Below are 20,382 nucleotides of genomic sequence, written 5' to 3'. Positions count from 1 at the left end.
TGAGGGACGTGTGTTGGTGTGTGTGTGGGGGGGCATTATCTTAACAGGAAAAAATGACATTTAAGAAGTAGTAATATTTTCAGGTTTCACAAAATTGGTATGGGATTTAATTTCAAGCAAAAAAGATTAGCACTCCTGTGGGAGAGACTAAAATAGATGTTTAAACCATTTAACAAAGAGGGCTTATATAACACTTAGAAGGTGCAGTTTTTAGAGCTTTCTCTTGGTGTTCTCTTGAAATGGAACCTTCCACAGTTCTTAGGTAGTTCTGGATTTTGTGGAGTTTGAAAGAATTACCCTGTACCTCATCTTTGTTCTCTCAGTGCCAAGCTTCTGAGCATTTTTGAGTCTTTGAATGAAACTGGATAATACTGAAATGGATAATGATGTTATCTATGACTTGTTTTTAATTTTACAATTTCCAGAGTGCTCTATGTGCCTTTGTCAGGTAGTTAAATGATTGGAAAACAAAATACAAATAGTAGTTCAGATACTGACTCCACCAGAATTGTGTATCAAATCTCTGTAATGGCCAGAAATCTTTAGATCCAAGTGGATGTGAAAGAAAACCACATAGTCTAATAGGTATTTCAGGAGTTCAGCTGTAAAGCAGTTTCTTTCCTCTTTGGTTACTGGATTATATGTTTTAATAATTTGTTTTTATTCATATATTAACATATTTACATCTTCACTCCAGTGATACTATTTTTGCTTTTCATCCATTATTCTTGACCATGTCACCAGTGGAAACCTCTCTCAACATATAAACAAAATCCTTCACATGGTCTGCTCCTTCCATTTTAATATTGTCACAGCACAAGGTGAGTGACTGCTGTGTGAATAGGGATTGTTTTTGAATAGGGATTTTAATATACTGTTGTTCTATGTTTTATAAATGGTTTTGATTGGTTCCAGTTAATACCTTGTGGACAGATTTTCCCAGTGAATTTTTGCAAAAATTTACTGAAATGTGTATTATCTGTCACAATTTAACAAGTGACACATTACCTTCTCTTTTTCACAAAAATCACATTTTAAATCTGAATCTGGAGCCAGACATGGGACACATGCTGTACTCCCAGTGATTTGGGAGGTTGAGGCAGGAGGATTGCAAATTTGAGGCCAACCTTAGCAACTTAGCAAGACCCTGTCTTTAAAAAAAAAAAGACTGGGGATGTGGATCAAGACATACATTTATTGGAGGTACTGAGTATTTACTGTGTGCTCCAATGATGGCCCTGGGCAAGTCCTCCTACCGATATGCATATATGTTCTTTCTCAAATGAAGAGATGCAGCTTATTGGGATAATTTGCTAAGTAATAGTAATGAAATTGGAACCAGAAGTGGGATCTGAATTCATGCTGTTACCCAAATTCATTCATGTTGTTACATGTTGTATTGCTACAGAACAAACCACCCCAAAATTTGTGTTGTAAAGCTACAAGTTGTTTTTTTTAAATTTTTTAAAATGTCTCATGATTCAGTCTGTTAACTGAACTAACCCAGGAGGTTCTTCTGTTCCATGTGCTGTCGATTAAGATGGCACCTGTTTGGGATTATAAGAGCTAAAATCAAGATGTCATCAGGGCTCTTTCCTTCTGGAGAGACCATAGTTTTCTTGCTTTTTCTAACTTCTGGAGGCTACTCAGGTTCCTTGACTCATAGCCTGTCTTCAAAGCTGGCAATGGTTGGTCAAGTTTCTCATCATTTGTCACTATGACTTTGACAATCCTGCTTTTCTCTTTTACTAATAAAGACCTTGTGATTCTGTCAGGTCCCCTGAGTAATCCTGAGCCATCTTCTGTACCAAGGTGAGCTGATAAGCAGTCTTTCTTTTGTATGCAACTTTCCATGTAACATCGCATGTGCACAGTGTTGGGGATTAGGACATGGACATCTTTGCAGGGACCATTATTATTCCTACCACAGATGAACTTGGGACAGGAACACATTTTGGAAGGGAAATAAGTTCAGTTTTAGACATGTTGCCAAGTGGAGGTGACAGTAAGCAGTTTGTATTTGATAAAGATTTGAAAATAAGCTGTACAAGGGTATTAAAGCTGGAGAATGATTTTGCTTCTTAGGGTGAGTGCATGAAGTTTGAAAAGAGGGCTTGAGTCTTCTTTGAGATGCTGAAGGGTTTGGTAAAGGTGCAGAATAAGGTTTTAAGGAAGTTGATAGTCACCTTTGTGGACTATTGTACCTTTTCCCTGAGAGGATGCTTGAACACCTTTCTTAATCTCCTTCTATTAAAGACCAGGAACTGAGGCCCAGAGAGAAATGAGGTATCTTGTCTAAGATGGTATAACTAGTTATTAGAAGCATTTCTTTATACCTGCTTCAGTTTATTTGTCACAGTCCAACCTGATTCTATTTAATCTTTTTCTTTTCCTCCACTTCCTCTCTGAGATGGGGTCTCATAATGAGACCAGGCTGACCTCAAGCTCCTGGGCTCAAGCAATCTTCCTGTCCTCAACATCTGAGATAGCTAGGACTACAGGCACACCCCAATGTTCCAGGCTTAATCTTTTCATTTCAAAGGTGGTGTTAGGCAAAGATTTTGACTGTGTGCGCGTGCGCATGCACACTTGCATGTGAAAGAGATATTGGTACTCTGAATACTGAGGGACCATTGGTGGAAAAATGTCTAACCAATGCCTTATTTTTGTGCAAGTAAAATTCTTTATACTAAATATCAGCATTAAGAATTATTTTAAAAATCATTTAGACTTTTCTAAATGCAGCTGTATCTCCTTTTGCAGTCTCTCACCTCATTTTTTTTTTTTTAATAAATGGGCTTTTTATTTTGGAATGATGTTAGATTTAAAAAGGTTGCAGATAGTATGGGGAGTCCCCTCTGCCCTCACCCCAATTGTTAAAATCTTAAATTGCCACAGTACATTTGTCAAAACTAAGAAACAACATTGATGTATTACTGTTGACTAAATGAAAGGTTAAACTCCATATTTTATTTGGATATTGCAGATGTTCTTTTTAAAGACATTGTCTAGGATCCAATCCAGGATACCACATTGCATTAGTCATTGTTTCTGTAGTAGCTTTGTAGGCTGCTTCACTCTTGTTTTTTATAACCTTGACAGTTTTGAGGAATTCTCGTTAGGTATTTTGTAGAATATTCCTCAATTGTAGTTGATCTAATGTTTTTCTTATGATTAGATGGGGATATGGGTTTTTGGAAAACACGCCACAGAGGTCAAGTGCCCTTCTCATCACATTGTATTGGGAACTTGATGTTATCCATATGACTGTCATGTTAACCCCGATAATCATGCCCCAGTAATGTTTGTCAGGTTTCTTTGTATAAATATCCCCTGCGGGGCTCCCCCCCCCCACCCCGCCCTACATTTTGTTTTTTGGAAGCAAGTCATTAATTCCACCCACACTCAAGGGAGGGAGCTAAAACTAAGTTCCACCTCCTGGGGTGATGAGTGACCATGTAAGTTATTTGGGATTCTATAAAGGATTGTATTTTTTCTGTCTCTGCCCCAGAATCAGTTATTTCTTCAAGTTTCTCTGGTTCTTTTTAATGGAAAATGATATTTAGAAACTAGGATCCTGTCTCTGGGTGGGCTTGCTGCCACCAGAATGTCCTGCTTTCAGCAGACAAAGGTAAAAAGTTTGTGCATGTTTACCAATGTGTGTGTGTACAGGAATGTTAGTTGTTTGTGTCTTTCCATCTGGACCCATATTAAGGTAACCCATAGTAAGTAATCTAGTACTCCATGGTTAAAATTTGTTCTTTTCCCTTTGCTTTTCTATAACTTCTCTCTCCAAAATCAAGAAACTTGGCTCCTGCCATCTACCATCCACTTACTGCTTTGAATCCAGTACACAAGTGAAGCATATTCAGAATTATGAACCCTTCTCTCTGTGACAGACAGCTTCAGCTAGCTCACAGGGTTTATGTGGAGTTGTTTTTGCCTTTACTTTCACAGTTTTTGGTGAAAACACATTTCTTTCTTTCCTTTTGTTTTTTGGTTCCAGGGATTGAACCCAGGGGCACTTAACCACTGAGCTACATCCCCAGCTCCTTTTTATATTTTATTTAGAGACAGGGTTTTGATGAGTTGTTTAGGGGCTTGCTGAACTGCTCAGGCTGGCTTTGAACTCTTGATCCTCCTGCCTCAGCCGCCCGAGCTGCTGGAATTACAGGTGTACAATACCGTGCACAGCTCAAAACACATTTCTAAGGTTACTTTGGTCTATCCCCAGCCGTATCTTTCAAGGAGACTTGACATACATTTATAATGCAGTTAAATTCTTTTTTTCATAGTCCACATTCTCTCCCAGACCCCTAATCCGTAATTGTTGCTATTTTGTTTGCGCTGAAGTTCTTCATGAGTAACAGTTTTTGGGTTTTGACACATTGCAATTGAAAATATACACATGGAAGGCATGCTGGTGTTTGTACATGCAAGGCTGAGATCAGGACTGTGAGTGAGGCCACAGGCAGCTTCATGGGTCAGCAATCAGAGTAAGTTTTTCTGTTTTTAGGAGTCAGGATTAATCCTTGTATCAGGAACATTCAGTAATCAAGAGCTTAATGGTGCTTGGGTTTTTATTTGGCAGATGTCATGTATAAAGCCAAGAGCCAAGTTAGGTCATTGCATCAGGATACACTGGAACTTCAAGTGATGGCAGATGGAATCTCAATGGAAGGGCTGTGGAAGATGTGTGTGGTGCTTGGCCAACACTGTGGCTCTGTGTAGCTATAGTGAGTAATGAGAAAAGTGCTTGGAGATTTTTAAGTATTTGAGGGCATATGTTCTGTCTCTTTGAAACTCCTACAGAGAGATTTCTCACACTATCTTCTTTTTTCCTTAGAAACACCTGGGATACTTACTTTAAGTAGAGCTCAGGAACCTGCGTTTGAAGCAGACTTCCCAAGTAATTCTGATATATCTTGAGGACCCTAGCTTTGTACTTCAAATGATGAAGTGCCTTGCACGAGTAGGTTATCCTGTTTACTAAATTGAATTGCACATCGGTTCTGGTACCTTATGGTTAGAAAATCAACATTACAAATAATAATAGTTAACATTTTTAATATTTATTGTTTATTTCATGCTGGACTCTGTGCTACATGCTATTTATCAATTCTCTCATTTAATTTGTGGAAGAAGATATTATTATTATCCTCTCTGAATGGAAGGTAGGAAAAAAGGAAGTTTAAATAATTCGTCCAAGATCACAATGAGTTCTTAAGTGGGAGATCCAGAATTCAAACACAGGTGATCTACCTCCAGAGCCACATTGTTATTGACAGTATGAAAGCAAAGTTTTGGGGGATTTATGCTCTGCATCTCCATATAAAATATGATAAACTAACTGATCCAAGAAAGAATAGATAAATTAACTGATCCAGGAAAGAATAAGAGACTTAAAATCCCACTGCCATTTTGGTACTTTAGCAATTAAAAAAAATGTATGTTCATATTCTTTGTTCAGTTGTCTAGGAAGTAGTGTGATAGCAAGGTTCCTGAATCTTAAGAATAGATAAAATATTTCAAGTAATTTAGCAATGTCACATGAATGTGAAAATATGCTAGCAGATTTATACATCTTTGGGCTTGAAATTAACTTCCTTGGTCATCTACTCCGAGGCCCTCTTTAAAATGAGGGAATTGCACTCCAGAAATATTAAGTTACTAACCCAAAGCCTCAGAGGAAATTATTGACAGTCCCAGATGTTCTGATTCAGCCTGATACTATTTCCACTTTCATTCTGTTTCTATCTTCAGTATCTTGGTGAAGCATGTAAGAAATTTATTAACTAGATTTAAAACATTCATCCCATTTAGATGAACCTAATTAAAAGTTGCACAGATGCTCACTGGAAGAGGACAAATTGTAGCTAAAATTAGATGCCAATTAGTAAATTTTGGAGGAACGTTGGGTGCAATTTCAAAAATAGATGTGAGTAAATGGGATATTTAAGTAGAAAAGCCTATTTTAAAACAAACACTTTTGTAGAAAGCATTTATTTATGGGTCCTTACATTCAGTTTTGGTTTTCTAGCTCAGTAAAAGCTTAAAATAATTTAGGAGTGTAAAAATGGGGAAACAGCTGATTGAATCAGTTCTGGATTTGCTGGAAACATTGATTTGCTCCTTTTTGCCTTAAAATTCTGTGAATTCAGAAAGAATCTCGGAGAAAACACAATTTATAACTTTAAACCATATATTAGAACAGTGGGTCTCAAGTTTCCCATGCCCGGGGAGCTTGTTCAAATTCAAATGACTGTACCCCCAGATGTGGGACTTCATAATTTGTATTGCTAGCAAGTTCACAGATGCTACTGGTCTGTCTGCTGATCACACTTTGAGAACCACTGGATTAGAGAAACAAATAATAAAAAGCAGTCATACTCAGGTGAGGTGATTATAGACTAAAGTGATTTCTGATTTTTTTATAAACATTTTCTACTGATTAGATTAATGTTTCCATACTTTACGTAAAAATCTTAGTGATAACACTAAGACATAGTATGAAGTCTTTCCAAGTCATTGTGGTAAGAATAAATTATATTACATGTGGTTTAGATTAAATGTACTTTTTAAATAATATAGTTGTCTGAAAATTAGGAATTATATGAGGTATAAGGAAAATGTAGTCATTCTACATCCTTGCCCACACCTGGAGCAGGCAGTCTTTTTAATTCCAGCCATTGTAATAGATGTGCAGTGGTGTCTAATTTTGGCTTTATTTTAGATTTTCCTAATGATCAATAAAGTTGAGTATCTTTTCATGTGCTTATTTGGTATTAACTATATTGGTGAAGTTTCTATTCATATTTTGTCGCATTTGTTATTGGGATTTTTTTCCTTATTATTGTATTGTCTCATTTGTGAACTTTTGGGGAACACTTCATATCTAAACCAAAATACCCATGGCTATGATTCTTATTTTTTTATTCTAGAATTAATCTTTAAATTAACAAATGAAACATGTTTATATGAAGGCAAGTCAACTTGGTTGAGGGAACTTGAGGACTCTTATTTGTCCTGAGAAGCAACTATTTTCAGGGAAGGAGATGTTTAATATGCCTTCTGATCTTTGAAGGACTGTGATCTGGAAGAGAGTTGACTTTCTATATGGCCCAGGAGGTGGCTCTTCCTTCTGTAGCTCTGGAGTAGAGGACCAGGGTTCAAGTTCTTCTTGTGAGATCGAAGTGGCATCTGTTAGCCTGTCAGAGCGACAGTTTCATCAACCATAGAAAGCAGAGAATAAAATAATTCTAAGCAAAGGTTATGAAGTATAAATAAGTTAACATGTGTGAAAGAATAATTCAGATTTATTGTTGTCACTGCCTGGCACATTCTAGGAGGTGCTGAACCAGCCCCTTTTATAAAGACTCTAATAATTCGTGCTGTTGAGCTGTGGAGCAAACTTTCTCATCGCACCAAGAGCCAAAGTCCAGATAGTTATATAAGGGCTTTCTAGAAAATTTTACATGGAACAGAGATTTATGAAAGCTCTTTAGGGGAAATACAGCATCGACCTTATTGACTGCCACCTGCAGAGTGCCAGGTACATGGTTTATGCTCAGCGAATATTTGTTGAATGAGAGAATGAAAGTCCCCCCTACTAATGATCACTTTCTATTCTTTGTTTAGCATTACTCCTTTCTTGTTTTTAATATGTAACTTTTTTTCTTCTAAGATATATTTGTTTGTCTTTATGTTGTTATTTTAGAATGGAGATTTTGATGTTAAACTGACATAGCCACTCACTATTCTATCTGTTCCTGTGTACTTATTGAAGAGTAGGGCACAGAGATTGTTAATATGATTTCCATCCTGAGAGTAGTTTTCCTCAGGGTTAGTCATTTTTTTTTTTCTTATTTCTACTATTTCAGTAATAAATATTTAAATTGCTGTAGTTCTTTTTAGAAGGGGATGTCTTATACATAGAACATTCCCATGGGATTGTAACATCAAAAACCTCATAGCAATGGTTGCCTTTGGGAATGAGTTTGGGAATTGGAGACACCATATTATTGTATTATTGGAATTTTTCAATCATATGCTTTATTAATTTTAAAACATTTTTCCAAAGTGAGTGGAAAAACCCTATGATTCAGCAGACACTAGGAAATAGAAGATTCATACTGGCAATACTATAAAGTACAGTTAATGTAGCATAATAATTTTTTAATGTTGCCTCTTTGTGTTTGAGGCACCATGTTGATTGCTTTGCCAACCCTCTCAATAATTGTATGAGGTTTTAATCCTCATTCCCTTTTGTCTTTGCTTCCACAAATTCCTGTGAGAACTTTGGTATTAAATAGAGTCAAAGCCAGATTCTGTTCCTCAAGCCTTTGTCCTCACTGTAGAGAATTTGAGTACAGCCAAGGACTTGAATACCAGAGAGAAAATGGCAGCCACAGCCATTGAAATTATGTTGGATGGGAAATTCTATGTAAATATTGCTTGCTACCTTGAATTCACTATTTCTTTTCAGTTTACCAGGGAAAATGGGTACGAAGAATGTAGAAAAGTCATTTAGGTTTAACTAAAGACAGACATAACCTTGAAGATTAAGAAGTCTGTAAATGCCCAGATTGCTTTGGATAACAGGCAGATCTATGATTTTATGAATTTAATTTATTGTAGAATTTGTTTTATGCACTATTTTGTACTATGCCTTTATTGGTGTAGTTTTATAGAAGATTACAAATGTTCTAAGGAAACATCTGTCTATAAAATGAAGGATGTTCTGAGGTAGAGCTCAGTCAGTTTTTTGTTTTTTCTTTCACTTTTCCTTTCTCTCTTAAAAGAAGTGATTTTTAGGAGAATCCCTTTAGACAAGAATAGTTTATTCACTGCTCTATGACTTGTGTGAGATGTGTTTTTATATTTCTGTGTAGTAGTTTAGACACTGGCATGGTAATTTTAAGTCACACCTAAGGTTAGCTATAACTCCACCACTTACTAACTTTGTGACTTGGGTGAATGACTTAGCCTGTGTGTGCTTCAGGGTCCTTATCTCTACAATTATGCCCAATCCACACTGCCGTGACAAAGGACTGCCTGGTACACAGTACTCAGTGAAGATATGCTCCTTTTAAAAATCTATGCTTTTCTCTGTTCATTCTCAGTGTTTTTGTTTGACTATTTTAACTCTGAAATCAGTCCCGATGGAGGAGAGTAGAGAGGCATGAGTTGTTTGTAGCCCCTACTCCAATCTGGGGAATAGCTGACCACCACTTGCTCATCCTTCAAGACACAGTTCAGATTAGCCCTCACCTACCTGCTACACTTTACCTGTCCTCTGCAGCAGTATTAGCTCCTCCTCCTCCTTGCTTGAAAGCTTTTCTCCCTCTGTGGGACTTGGACTGAGAGCTCAAGAAGCATTTACAAGGTCAATAATTTTCTGACCTGGGGGAGAAGTATCGTGTTTACAAAGCTTCTCAATGAGCATTGCAGTCTTATGAGTTCAACTTGGTTCTTAGGAAATTAGTACAAACAGCACTTGATACTTTTTAGATCCAAGGGCAAAATACTTTCAGTATTTAGACTAATTGCGTTTACAGATAAATTACCAATTTTGTAATAATTATAGTGACAGTATTTCATTCATGCGTACCAGGCCCTGTTCCTATCATTTTACCTACATTTATCCCACTTAGTCCTCATATCAACACAATGAACTAGGTACTGTAATTATACCCATTGCACAGAGGAGAGAACAGACTCTAGGGAAGTGACTTGTCACAGATTACATAGCCAGCAAATAAATAGCCCAGTTGGAATGAAACCTGACTCCAGAGCTGCCTTTTCAGTTGTTATGTTGTACCACTTCCCTCTCTGTGTTATCGTGATAATTGTGTGGGCGGCCTAAGATGTTTATAGAGGTGAAGATTTCTTGAGAATTTCTCCCATAGTCACTGTGTCTGTAAAGAAACCAGCTGCTTCCTAGCCTGTGGCATACACTGTTATGCTCTCTGCCTTCACTGCCAGTGGGAGGCAATTATAAAATGTAGATTCAGTTTTAATTTTACCACACTAATATCTGTGTGGAGTAATAATTATGACTTTAAAGCTCAGTGTAGTGAGAAGTAACCAAGTTTCTATTAAGTATTGCTCAAGCAGTGAGTAAGTCATTAAATTCAACTCCTGATGAGTGTGTAATAATTGTTTAATATCAAGTTGCCAGGAAACACATGCGCACGCGCACACACGTACACCCAGGTAGGTGTGTACATAGGTATATGTTGCTAGAGATAATTGGAGCTGAATTTTCCGAGCAGAAGGTGTTTTTTTGTTTGTTTGTTTTTTTTGGTGGAGAGGGATTGGAGATGTGATTCATACTATCATTTGAATTTATCCAAAAGGAACACATATTTTATTCATAGAAGAATCAAGTTCTAATTTGAAGAGATTAGGAAATATGTATTCCCTATGTCAGAAAATAAGATCTTCCTACTCTATGACCCTTTTATTCTAAGAAATTTAAAATATAACCAGGCAGTGCCTGTGTCCTTTCCTTCCTTCCTTCTTGCAAAATGGCTATATGTACTTTATGACTTTTAATGTTTATCAGTTCTTCTTAGTATATGAGTCATGTTGAATTGGAGTTATCAACTCTTAAGAACACTAAATGTCCGCCTTGTTTTAGTCTGGTAGTTCACTAATAAAATACACTGTGTTAATTTTATCAACTATATCTAATTGTTAGTGGTCCTGTTTAGATGTGCCTACACATGGTTTGTAGAATGAAAAACATCAATTCTGCAATTTGTGTTTAGGATATAATATCAGGAAACAGCCTGGTCATTGACAAAACTGTACAATTGTACCAGAGATATAAAGGTGAGGAATAAATAGGTGAAGTTTGTTATGAAGGCATGTCTTCCTAGTGTGTGCATGTACACACATATCCTAGTTGTGAAGATGTTTTATGGATTGTAAGGTAATGAAGTATTTGGTCATTTTTTAGCAATTATAGAGGATTCTAAAAAGGACCTTGAGCTGATATCATAGGAAACATCAAAGGAAAGAAAAAAAGCCATCTGGGAATGTGGAGGTGGCACAGAGAGAGAGAGAGAGAGAGAGAGAGAGAGAGAGAGAGAGAGAGAGAAGTATGTGGCTGTGCTAGGAGGAAGAGGGAGGAAGAATCTTTGTTTTCATGTCAGGTTCACTGTAGGCAGTTCGCTTGAAGACCCAAGGGACCGTGTACTGCAAGACCTGTCTTATCTCTGCTTCCAAAACTTCAAGGCTAGGTCTCAGTAAAGGAGCCTTCTCTCCATGTGTGCTGTAATGTAAGCTGCCGGCCATGGGACAGCAGAGGCTGTGAGAAGGGCCCTATTTAAAATAGTTGGTTAAGAAAATGTGTTACTTACCATCCCTTGCCAGTCTGGCTGCTCGTGTGGAAGAAAAGTTTAATTGGTCTGTTGATCCAGTATTGGCCCACCTGGAGTTGGGGATGCCAAGATAGAAAATCTTTTCCACCACCTGCTGCTGCTTTTTAAAAAGCCTGTGGCTTGGAAAATTGTATTGAACAAATAAAGTGTGAATAGACTTTCAGCAGTGTTGGAACTGGTGCTGGACAAACTGTCATGTGTTCATGCTGTGCTACATGAAAATAACTGTATTACTACAGGCCTTCTACCCACTTGCTTCCTATATCTTTTAGTCACAAAAGGCCTGAAATTTGGCTTACCTGAGTCTACCTCAGTAAAAATAGCTGGTTTGTCTCCTCTCTTTCCTATCTCAGATCCCTTCTCCTGGCCTTCCACATTCTAGATGGCCAGCACTGATTTTGCCTTCATAATTTCATATTTGTTCCTGCTTTAGCCAGCCTCTTCTTCTCATTGATATCATAAATTTTAAGTTGAATTTGATTATAGCACCTAATCACCCATTTTTGCTTAATGTTGTATTGATCATGTACCTTTAATGCCTATTCAAGACTTGAGAAAAATAGTAATAGTGACAATACTGCGTTTTGACATTGAATAACACATGACGTGTCTAATGAATAGCGTGGCTGCTTAAGTTGCATAATTATAGGTTTGTTTGACTTGAGGAAAATCATATGTAGGCCAATTTCATCTATTCAGAAACTTCTTAAATTATGTGTCAGAACATTTCAGTCTAAAAAGAAACCCTCCTTCAATGATTATCATTCTTAATTTTTCTAGAATTTGCCACTTCATGGGGGGAAAAAAAACAAGACAGAAACCACCTTTAAATGATTCATTTAATCCTGTGGCCTTTCTAAACACCATTTCTAAGTTCTTCAGGGAGTACTGTCATTAGCCTACAGTGGTTTGGCCTAGGGTTTGGGATAATGCTCACTGGGGCTGTTGGCTACTGACAGGTTTGAAGAATAGCCCCCGCAAGGACATACTTACAGAAATCTGAAAGTTTAAAATGTAAATCAGGGATTATTGTTGCACTCTGGATTTGATTTGTTGGGATGGAAGTGGTGATCGTAGTTTAGTTTGTTATTGTACTAATTTTTCAGAACAGTTTCCTAGTGTGCCAGGTGGTAGTTCTCCCAGAGTCCCCAAGACCCTTCCATTTGACTTTTCCATGTATGTATTGGCTTGTAAATGAATGTTCAGATATGTCATGTAAGTTCATTTGATTAACAAAAGCAAATATTGACTCTAATAAAGAAATGCTCATAGAGTGACATACTGAAGAAATTTGATTTCCTAACCTATTGGACCCTCCTTGGCTTGGGGAGGAGAGTCAAAGGTGTAGATTTTAAAAATGATTTTTGACTCTGAACTCTACTTAGAAATATCTCTGCCTCTTGATTCCTTCCAGAATTCTTCCCTTCCCCTCCGCCATTTCTCTAAGGCCACTCTTCATTACTACCTGGCAGTCAGTCGGTAGCTTCTGTTATTCTCTGTGGCTGCTAGTGCTCTTGGCCTACTACACCCTTGACCTTTGAGCAACTGGCCTTGACTGTTTTTCTCCTAGCATTCAGTGAGTGACTGGGTTGCTTTCATGGTGCTTCAGATTAGCCCTACAGATATGAAAAGGCAGTCTTTTTACCCTTAAAAGCTTGCTATTCTTCTAAAAGGATAAAAGTATTTCTTTGGGTTATCAGTTTTCTCTTAGGGAATTTGCAAAGAGCTTTCCAGGACCAGATGATAGCCCTGGAGTGGCATTGTCCATTGTTCTACTTGGAAGTTTTGCTTTGTGTTAAGGCATGCCATGGAGTTGAACTGAAACTCAGAGCCTCAGGGCCATTGACTTTCTCCTGAGTCTTGGTTCCCTGGATATTCCTGGAGAAGTTGGAGGTGCTTGTCCTTCTTGTGCAATACCTTTTTGCACAAGTGAGCAAATGTACAAACTTTGCAGGTAGAAAACTGAGTTAGAGGCTTGGCTCTGCTGCCTGCTACCTTTGTGACCTTAAGCAAGTTGCTTCTGTTTTCCCATATGTAAAGTGCCTGTAAAACTACCTCTTTCTTAATGTTGCTTCAACATTTAATGTGAGTATGGTATTCTCAGTATAGTGCTGGCACATAATAAAGTGTTTGTTAATTGTTGGCTACAGCTATTACATATATATATGCATGTTTTTTAAATCTCATTATTCTGATCACTTCCCATGCTTATCATCTGCACCAAATTTCTCTAATACCAGGCATGCATAGGTGAGATATAATAATGCTTTACTCTCTGGGGGCATCATTCTGAGAATTGTAACATCTTTTGTGTGATTCTGCTTCCCCTATCACCCCAGTGCTGGTACCACCATTTTTTCTTGTGAAAAAGTCACAATGAAAATATAATAAACAAATGAGTCTATATTGCAAGTTCACTTTGCATTTTAATTCAATTGAGTATCTGAGGTAGGACAATTTATTGTTTGTTGAAAGTTTAATTTTCAATTGTGAGAAATAATGGCCTTAGAAAATTTTGAAGGAAAATTAATTCTATAATTCTTTGTTGAATCCCAAGAACACCGAGGCATTGTTCTTACCCTCAAATGGATTAAAATCTGGACAAATGAGACAAATGCAGACAAGAAAGTCAAGATTGTTCATGGCACCCAAACATGAAGTGTACGTGTTAAGATAAATTAAGCAAAGGTTAATTTCTAGCTTGGTATAATTTTAAAGCAGGTGGGCCTTGGACTCAGTCCTTGAAAGATGTGTAGGATTGGATTTGGTGCAAATTCTCAGGAAGAGCTTTCTGAAAAAGTGGGAGCATGTTAATGGTAGGAATGCCTACTACAGATGAAGTGACAGGAAGCCTCTGACAGGTCATCCCTCTACTCCTGTCCCATAGCCAACTCTGCCTGTGTTTATCCCCCCAGCTCTCCCATCCCCCCGCCCTCCACCCAGTCTCCAAGTGTTTGCAGGGACACTGTTTGTCTTTTTTATGCAATATTACACTCTCTTTCCCCACCTCAGTTCTTCTGTAAAGCAACACACAGGTTCCCTATGCCTTCTCTAGCCTGTTGTTTCTGAAACATGCTCAAAAAACAGCTTTAAAAAAAAAAGGTTAGTATTACAGAGGATTGTTAGTAGGAAGAACAAAAAGAATAACAAAAATGCTCTTAACTTGGCTGTGCCAGATTACTGTTTGAATTGGACACTCATGTGACTTGTATCTTTGAGACACAGTTGTGGGAGTCTTTTCTAGTTCTGGCCTCACCTCTCCAGCCCCTCTCTACAGCAAACCAAGAGACTTGGACTGAAGTTCTTTGGCTGGGCACCACTTCCCGCTATGCTATGATTCTCAGTTCTTTTTAGGGTTACCTTCCTGATCCTTTCTGGTGTTTTAGCTTCCCTTGTTGCCTCAGGTTGTACTGTTCTTCACCTGTGTTCTTCAGCTGGTCCCAATCCTCCTGGGGCCTAGAGTCTTAGCCCAGCTTGCCTGAGGGCCACCGTTGGCCTCTAAAGAGTCTTTCTTCTTCATATCATGAAACGCTGCCACAGCCACTGCTCCTTTTCTCCTTTGCAGGAAGGTCTCTTGGGCCTCATATTTTAAAGTACTCTTTGGTTCAGGACTTGATAGCATCGTGAGACCTTGTTAATGAAAGTCATCAACCCATTTGTTTTATTTTGTAAATATTTTTATAGCATTTTGAAAGTCTCAGGCACATTCTGAGTGCTTTAGAAAATTAATTCATTTAATCCAGAGGGAAATTGCCAACAATATGTAAATTCCCACTGATTTTAGCCCTCTAAATTTGATTTCTTATGCTTCAGACTTTTGCCCCCAGTAGATCCTTTCATTAATTTCTGTTTAATTTGGAGACATTTCTGATATTAGTCTTTTGAGAAAGTACTTTATGTTCTTAGTCTTTGCTCAGATTACTAGCTAGTCCCAGTTTCAGAATTTAATACCTAATATGCATAAAATGCACTGATTCCATTAAGAAAAAAAGGAACTTTCTTTTAATTAGATAAAGCTTTGTGAAACAGAAGCCTTTTTTAAAAATTATCTTAAGTGGAAAAAAAAAAACCAAAACTATAGGTCAACCAAACCTTCTAACCCATGTATTGAAATGTAACCAAATGCCTATAAATATAAGTTGCATATCGTTATAGTAGGATATAAATGGTTTAAAATTATCTTTCTGATCATCTGACAATTAATATGATTTTTAACACGGATTCTATGTATGTGCAGTGTGTACTTGTTGATACTGGCAATGTCTGGGCAGCATGTTACCTTTGTTGACATTCAGACATTTTCAAAATGTTAATCCACTGGCTTTAGTCGTCTAACAATATGATTTGAGACTTTTCTCAAACCCTATTTTGTTAAAAATGTATTAATTTGGGTAGGGAAATACATATTTTTGTTATATAAACACCCCATACCCCAAAGAAAAACTCATTGAGCTATATATATATACTCTGCGAAGTCTGGATATTAAAATATAAGAGATATTCATAAATCCAAAAGATGTATGACTGTGCTTATAATTGTTATAAAATTAAAACATAATTTAAAGGTTTAGGAAGATAAATTTTAAAAGCCAAATGAATGGATTTTACATTTCTCCATGACCTGGAATGATCTGTGATATTGTTCCTCAGAGCAGACAAGAATTACTAACAATTATGTGAGCTAAAGTAAAGGGATAGTTTGAATATATACATTCCCAAATATGATTTAAGTGATTCAACTTTATTTTCATTGAGTTTCTTTTTTTTTTTTTTTAATGTTCAAATTCTTATGATCCTGTGTTTTCTATCTTATCCTGATCTGTTAAGTTATAAATTTATTTGGGTTGAGGGGGAGAAACAGTTTAAAAGCACTTTTAAAAACATTGCCTTGCTTTTCCAACCTCCAATCACTTTTAATAGTCACCTGTTCTTGAGGATGTTTTTATTTTTTAAATGCGGTTGCTTCATACTGTAATTGATAGGTTATTCCAATAACTGGAACATTTGTGGATCTGTTTCTATTGATTCTTACTTTTGGTGGCTTGTTTTCTTATCTGTTTGGGGTGTGTATGGCTTTTTGTTTTAACCTTTTCCCTTGTGATCTCCTCAGTATCCTTAAAAATTATTCCTGGGGATTATTTGACCCCTAGATGAAATTGTCTTCTCCAGGGAGTTATGTTTTCTTCTGCCACAGACCTGTGGGAACTATTAGTCTGAGGCCATTCTGCACCAGAATCAGAGCATAGGGTCCTGGGGCCACTCAGGTTAGGGGATCCCAGCGAGCAAATCCAGGAGGGCTAGCTTGTGGACAGTTTTTCAGAAACAAGTTCTTTTCCTCTTCCCTTTTCCCTTCCCTACTCTTTTGCTTAATGGGCAAGGTGAACCTCCCTGCCGTTCCAAAGAACAGGGCAGGATTGCTTCTGGTTTACCTTCATACTGAGGAGCAGGGATCCCAGCTTGCTGGGACTTAGGTGTCTTGTTGTCCTACTTCTCTTTTTTGGTTTTCCCTGGTTATTTTTTACTACTGTGGGATTCTTGTTTTTAAGGAACCCCGCCCCCCAATAGAATCAATCCAAATGATCCAGCCCATTGTTAGGAGCATGGAAATCTTCCTTATTTGATCTGTAACTGTGAGGTTTGTGTGATGGATATACGATTGGGTTGCTTTAAGGGATGAGGGAACTAAGACTGAGAGAGGTGTCTTGATTTAGGATCATGATAAGTGGCAAAGCTTGGAAAGGACCTCCTGAGAACAAATCTGTTTTTCATTCCACTCCCAAAACTACCTTTGAGTTGTTTTCTTCTGTGTATTCTTATTCTTACAATTTTGAATGAAACAGGCCTATATTGAGAAGGTTTTTAAAAAATATGTAATACTTTTCCAAAATTGATAAGGATTATATTGGTGTAACTGTTTCCAGGTAGATATAGTATTTTAAGTGGAAATTAATAATTGCAATCTCTTTTATTTTTCAGCTGAAGTGAGTAGCGAATATAGTATGGACAAGGCGATGGTTGAATTTGCTATAATGGATCGAGACCTAAACCATTATGTTAAGGCTGTTCAATCTACAATAAATCATGTAAGTGTACGCCACTCACTTTGTTGTTTTTGATTATAGCTCCTGTGACCTAAAAATAGAAACACAAAATAAGAATTCTTTCCTAACCTTTAATATTTCCTTATCCTTATTGTATCAACTATTAATTTCCTCTTAACCAGGAAATCTCATAGAATAGGAATCTTACATTATTTTCCCAGCTAGGCCATGGAGGTTAATTAGCATATTAAATTCAACTTAGATTGTCTTGCATTTTTTTTTAATGTAAACCCTCTTTGAATGTGAGATTTTTAACTTTTAAAACGTTTTGTTAAAACAGCTTGTTTTTATTGCTATATTTGCTTAGACATATAATTTAGACCAGGTTTAGTTACTCATTAGCTGTAGCTAATATACCACCTATTGCAAAATTGTTATAATCAGATAATATGGAAAAGTTTTAGAGCAAGTGTAAAATAAAGAAGGTTGGCATTTCATTTTTTCCAGAAGCCAAACTTATCTTTGTTGACTCCAGCTGTCACAGGAACTGCACATAAGGCAGTTAAGGTGGGAACATAGCAACATCCTTTTTAGTACTACTGTGTTGAGTAAGAAATGAGCAATATGATTGCAGTAATGTTTCTGAGAAGCCCTTTGTCCTCTGAACCATGGAAACTCCCTGTTGAACTGATTTCATATACCTGTGTAATACGGTGTCTTGTACTTCCGTTTTTTTTTTTTTTTTATTTGCCTTTTCTTACTTATAACTATGGAAAAAACCCAGATATTTAACAAAATCAGCTACTGTTCAGTGCAAGATAAATGTTTCAACTTTGTTTACTACATATGTTGGTGGAAGTAAGCGTTATATGGTTATATGACATTTTTTTTTCCCTGAATGGCTAGTATTTATTCAATGTGATATTTAAGTAACTTTTATAATATCTGTTTATATCAAAGCAATAAACTCATTCAGCTTGTAGAATTCTAATGTTTCAGGTCACTGTGACTTTTAGTCCTGGTTCTCTGAATATTTCTCCCATAGAAAAATATAAAATGACATTCTGTCGACATCATCTTTGATGATGAATAACAAAGCACTAAGACTAGAGGTTTTTTAATTATAGCTAAGTTCTAGAATCAGCCAGTTCCCACTCTAAGATACCTGATTGCACAGGTCTGGAGCCGGATTGGGGCACTAGTATATTTTAGAAACTTCATTTTGTTTCCAAGGTTGAAAACCACCAACTTAAAAGAATATGGCAAGTTTGTAGAATAAATTTTGTTTGCTGCCAAAGAGTAGAGTTAAGTCTATTATATGGCTCAATCTTGGTTTGATTTAAAAAAAAAAAGAGACTTGGGAGTCAAAGAACTTAATGTCAATTTTTTCTCTACTAACCTTTAAGATTCACTGATAGTGAAGGTAGTTTTGCAAGAAGAATTGAACTCTTCCCCTATCAAGTAACTGAGTCACTCATAAAAGAAAAGTTAGACTCAAAAAATCCCCCACCCTCACCCACATTCAGCATTTCTTTCATTTTGAGGTTTCATCCTATTACTCTTACCTTCCTCAACAGGGAAGACTGTACTTTTGAGTTTTATCCTACTTTTTAGCCCTTATTTCATTCTAGCCTGTGGAGGAATGGATTTAAAGATTCTAATGCTTCTCAGAAGGTCCCTTGTCTTTCATAAGAGGAGAAAACATGTTTCATTTCCTTTCCTGTTACCAAATCCTATCTATAAGAGCTCAATACAAGACCCAGAGTAGTAAAGCATCATTTTATGAGGTCTCTAAGACCCGAAACCATTAAGGACTCAGTAGGAATGTAACCACTATTTTGATGGATTTATTTGATATGACTCTCCATATTCTAAGTTATGGCTATTCCTATCTTCTTTTCATGGGGTATCAAGAATGAATAGCAGCTTAAGATGGACCCAGGGTGGTATCTTTCTTTAGAAAGAGCAGTGGTGTAGGAATCAGAAACACTTCAAGCCTTAGTTCTTCTACTTTCTAAGTTAGGAGCCTTGCTCACGAAACTTAATTTCTTGGAACCTCATGTTCTTCATCTATAAAATCCTTGGCCTCCCTATTTCACAAGATTATTATGTGAATCAGATTAGATAATGTCTATCAAACTACTTTGGCATTGATAAAATTTGATGGAGCTATTAGATATTATGTTATTGCAAACACAGATTTCCAAACAGAATTCCTTGGAAAGGTAGAACAAACTCTTTCTAAAAACAGATGCTTTGTTTTGCTCACTTTATTTCATGGTGCTTTTCTTGGCTTTGATATGTTATATGGACTTTAGGAATCTAAGCTCTTAAAGTCACAGTAGAAGGTGTTTGTGGTCTCTAGAATGAAGAATGGTTTTAAAGTCCAGCAATGAAGAAAGAAAGCAGATAATGGGAGTCCACATGAGTCCCATTTAACCTTCTGCTCTTTCAGACTTGGGAACTATAGTACTTCCATTATAGTAGCATTTGACCAAATTCTGATCCAACTTCTTTTTTAATTATCAGTGTTTGTTTTATTGTTTATGCAAGCATTTTTCTTCTACTGTCACAACCAAGTTTTGAAGATTGTGCGTCTCCTAACAGGTTTTGGAAGCTGACTTTGGAACCTTAGAAATATGGATTAACTTACCACCAAGTCCCTGAGAAGTCCCTTTGGCAGTTAGCAGAGGATCCCAGGTTGCCTTCCTTTTTTTTTTTTTTTTTGAGAAAATAGAGCTACCATATACTATACTGCCTGTGAGTTTAATTTGAAATTGGTATTTATTTCAGTGCTTTGAAATTTTAAAAATGAAAAAATATTCAGACTGGTTTCCAGCTGACCTGTTTGTAAAGGGAATATTATACAATGAGCACTAAAACAAAATCCCCAAATAGCCTCTAAAGACATTTATAAAAACTGGATATATTGGTTATCTAGCTGTCAGACCTCT

The 20,382-nt window shown here is 36.8% G+C and overlaps 1 protein-coding gene across 4 annotated transcripts in view; it reads left to right on the top strand.

The window, feature by feature from the left end:
* The window catches only part of Nsmce2 (NSE2 (MMS21) homolog, SMC5-SMC6 complex SUMO ligase), a 223,707-nt gene that overhangs the window by 33,719 nt on the left and 169,606 nt on the right, over nt 1–20,382 (top strand). For all 4 annotated transcript variants that reach the window (XM_027950003.2, XM_027950012.2, XM_071602130.1 and 1 more), the window contains exon 3: nt 17,364–17,470. In XM_027950003.2, coding sequence (XP_027805804.1) covers nt 17,364–17,470 — 107 coding nt within the window. The remainder of the gene's footprint in view (nt 1–17,363; nt 17,471–20,382) is intronic.

This window comes from Marmota flaviventris, chromosome 15, assembly GCF_047511675.1.
Source record: "Marmota flaviventris isolate mMarFla1 chromosome 15, mMarFla1.hap1, whole genome shotgun sequence".
Taxonomy (NCBI): domain Eukaryota; kingdom Metazoa; phylum Chordata; class Mammalia; order Rodentia; family Sciuridae; genus Marmota; species Marmota flaviventris.
Note: the sequence above shows the minus strand (reverse complement) of the source record. Positions and strands in the feature narration are given on the sequence as shown.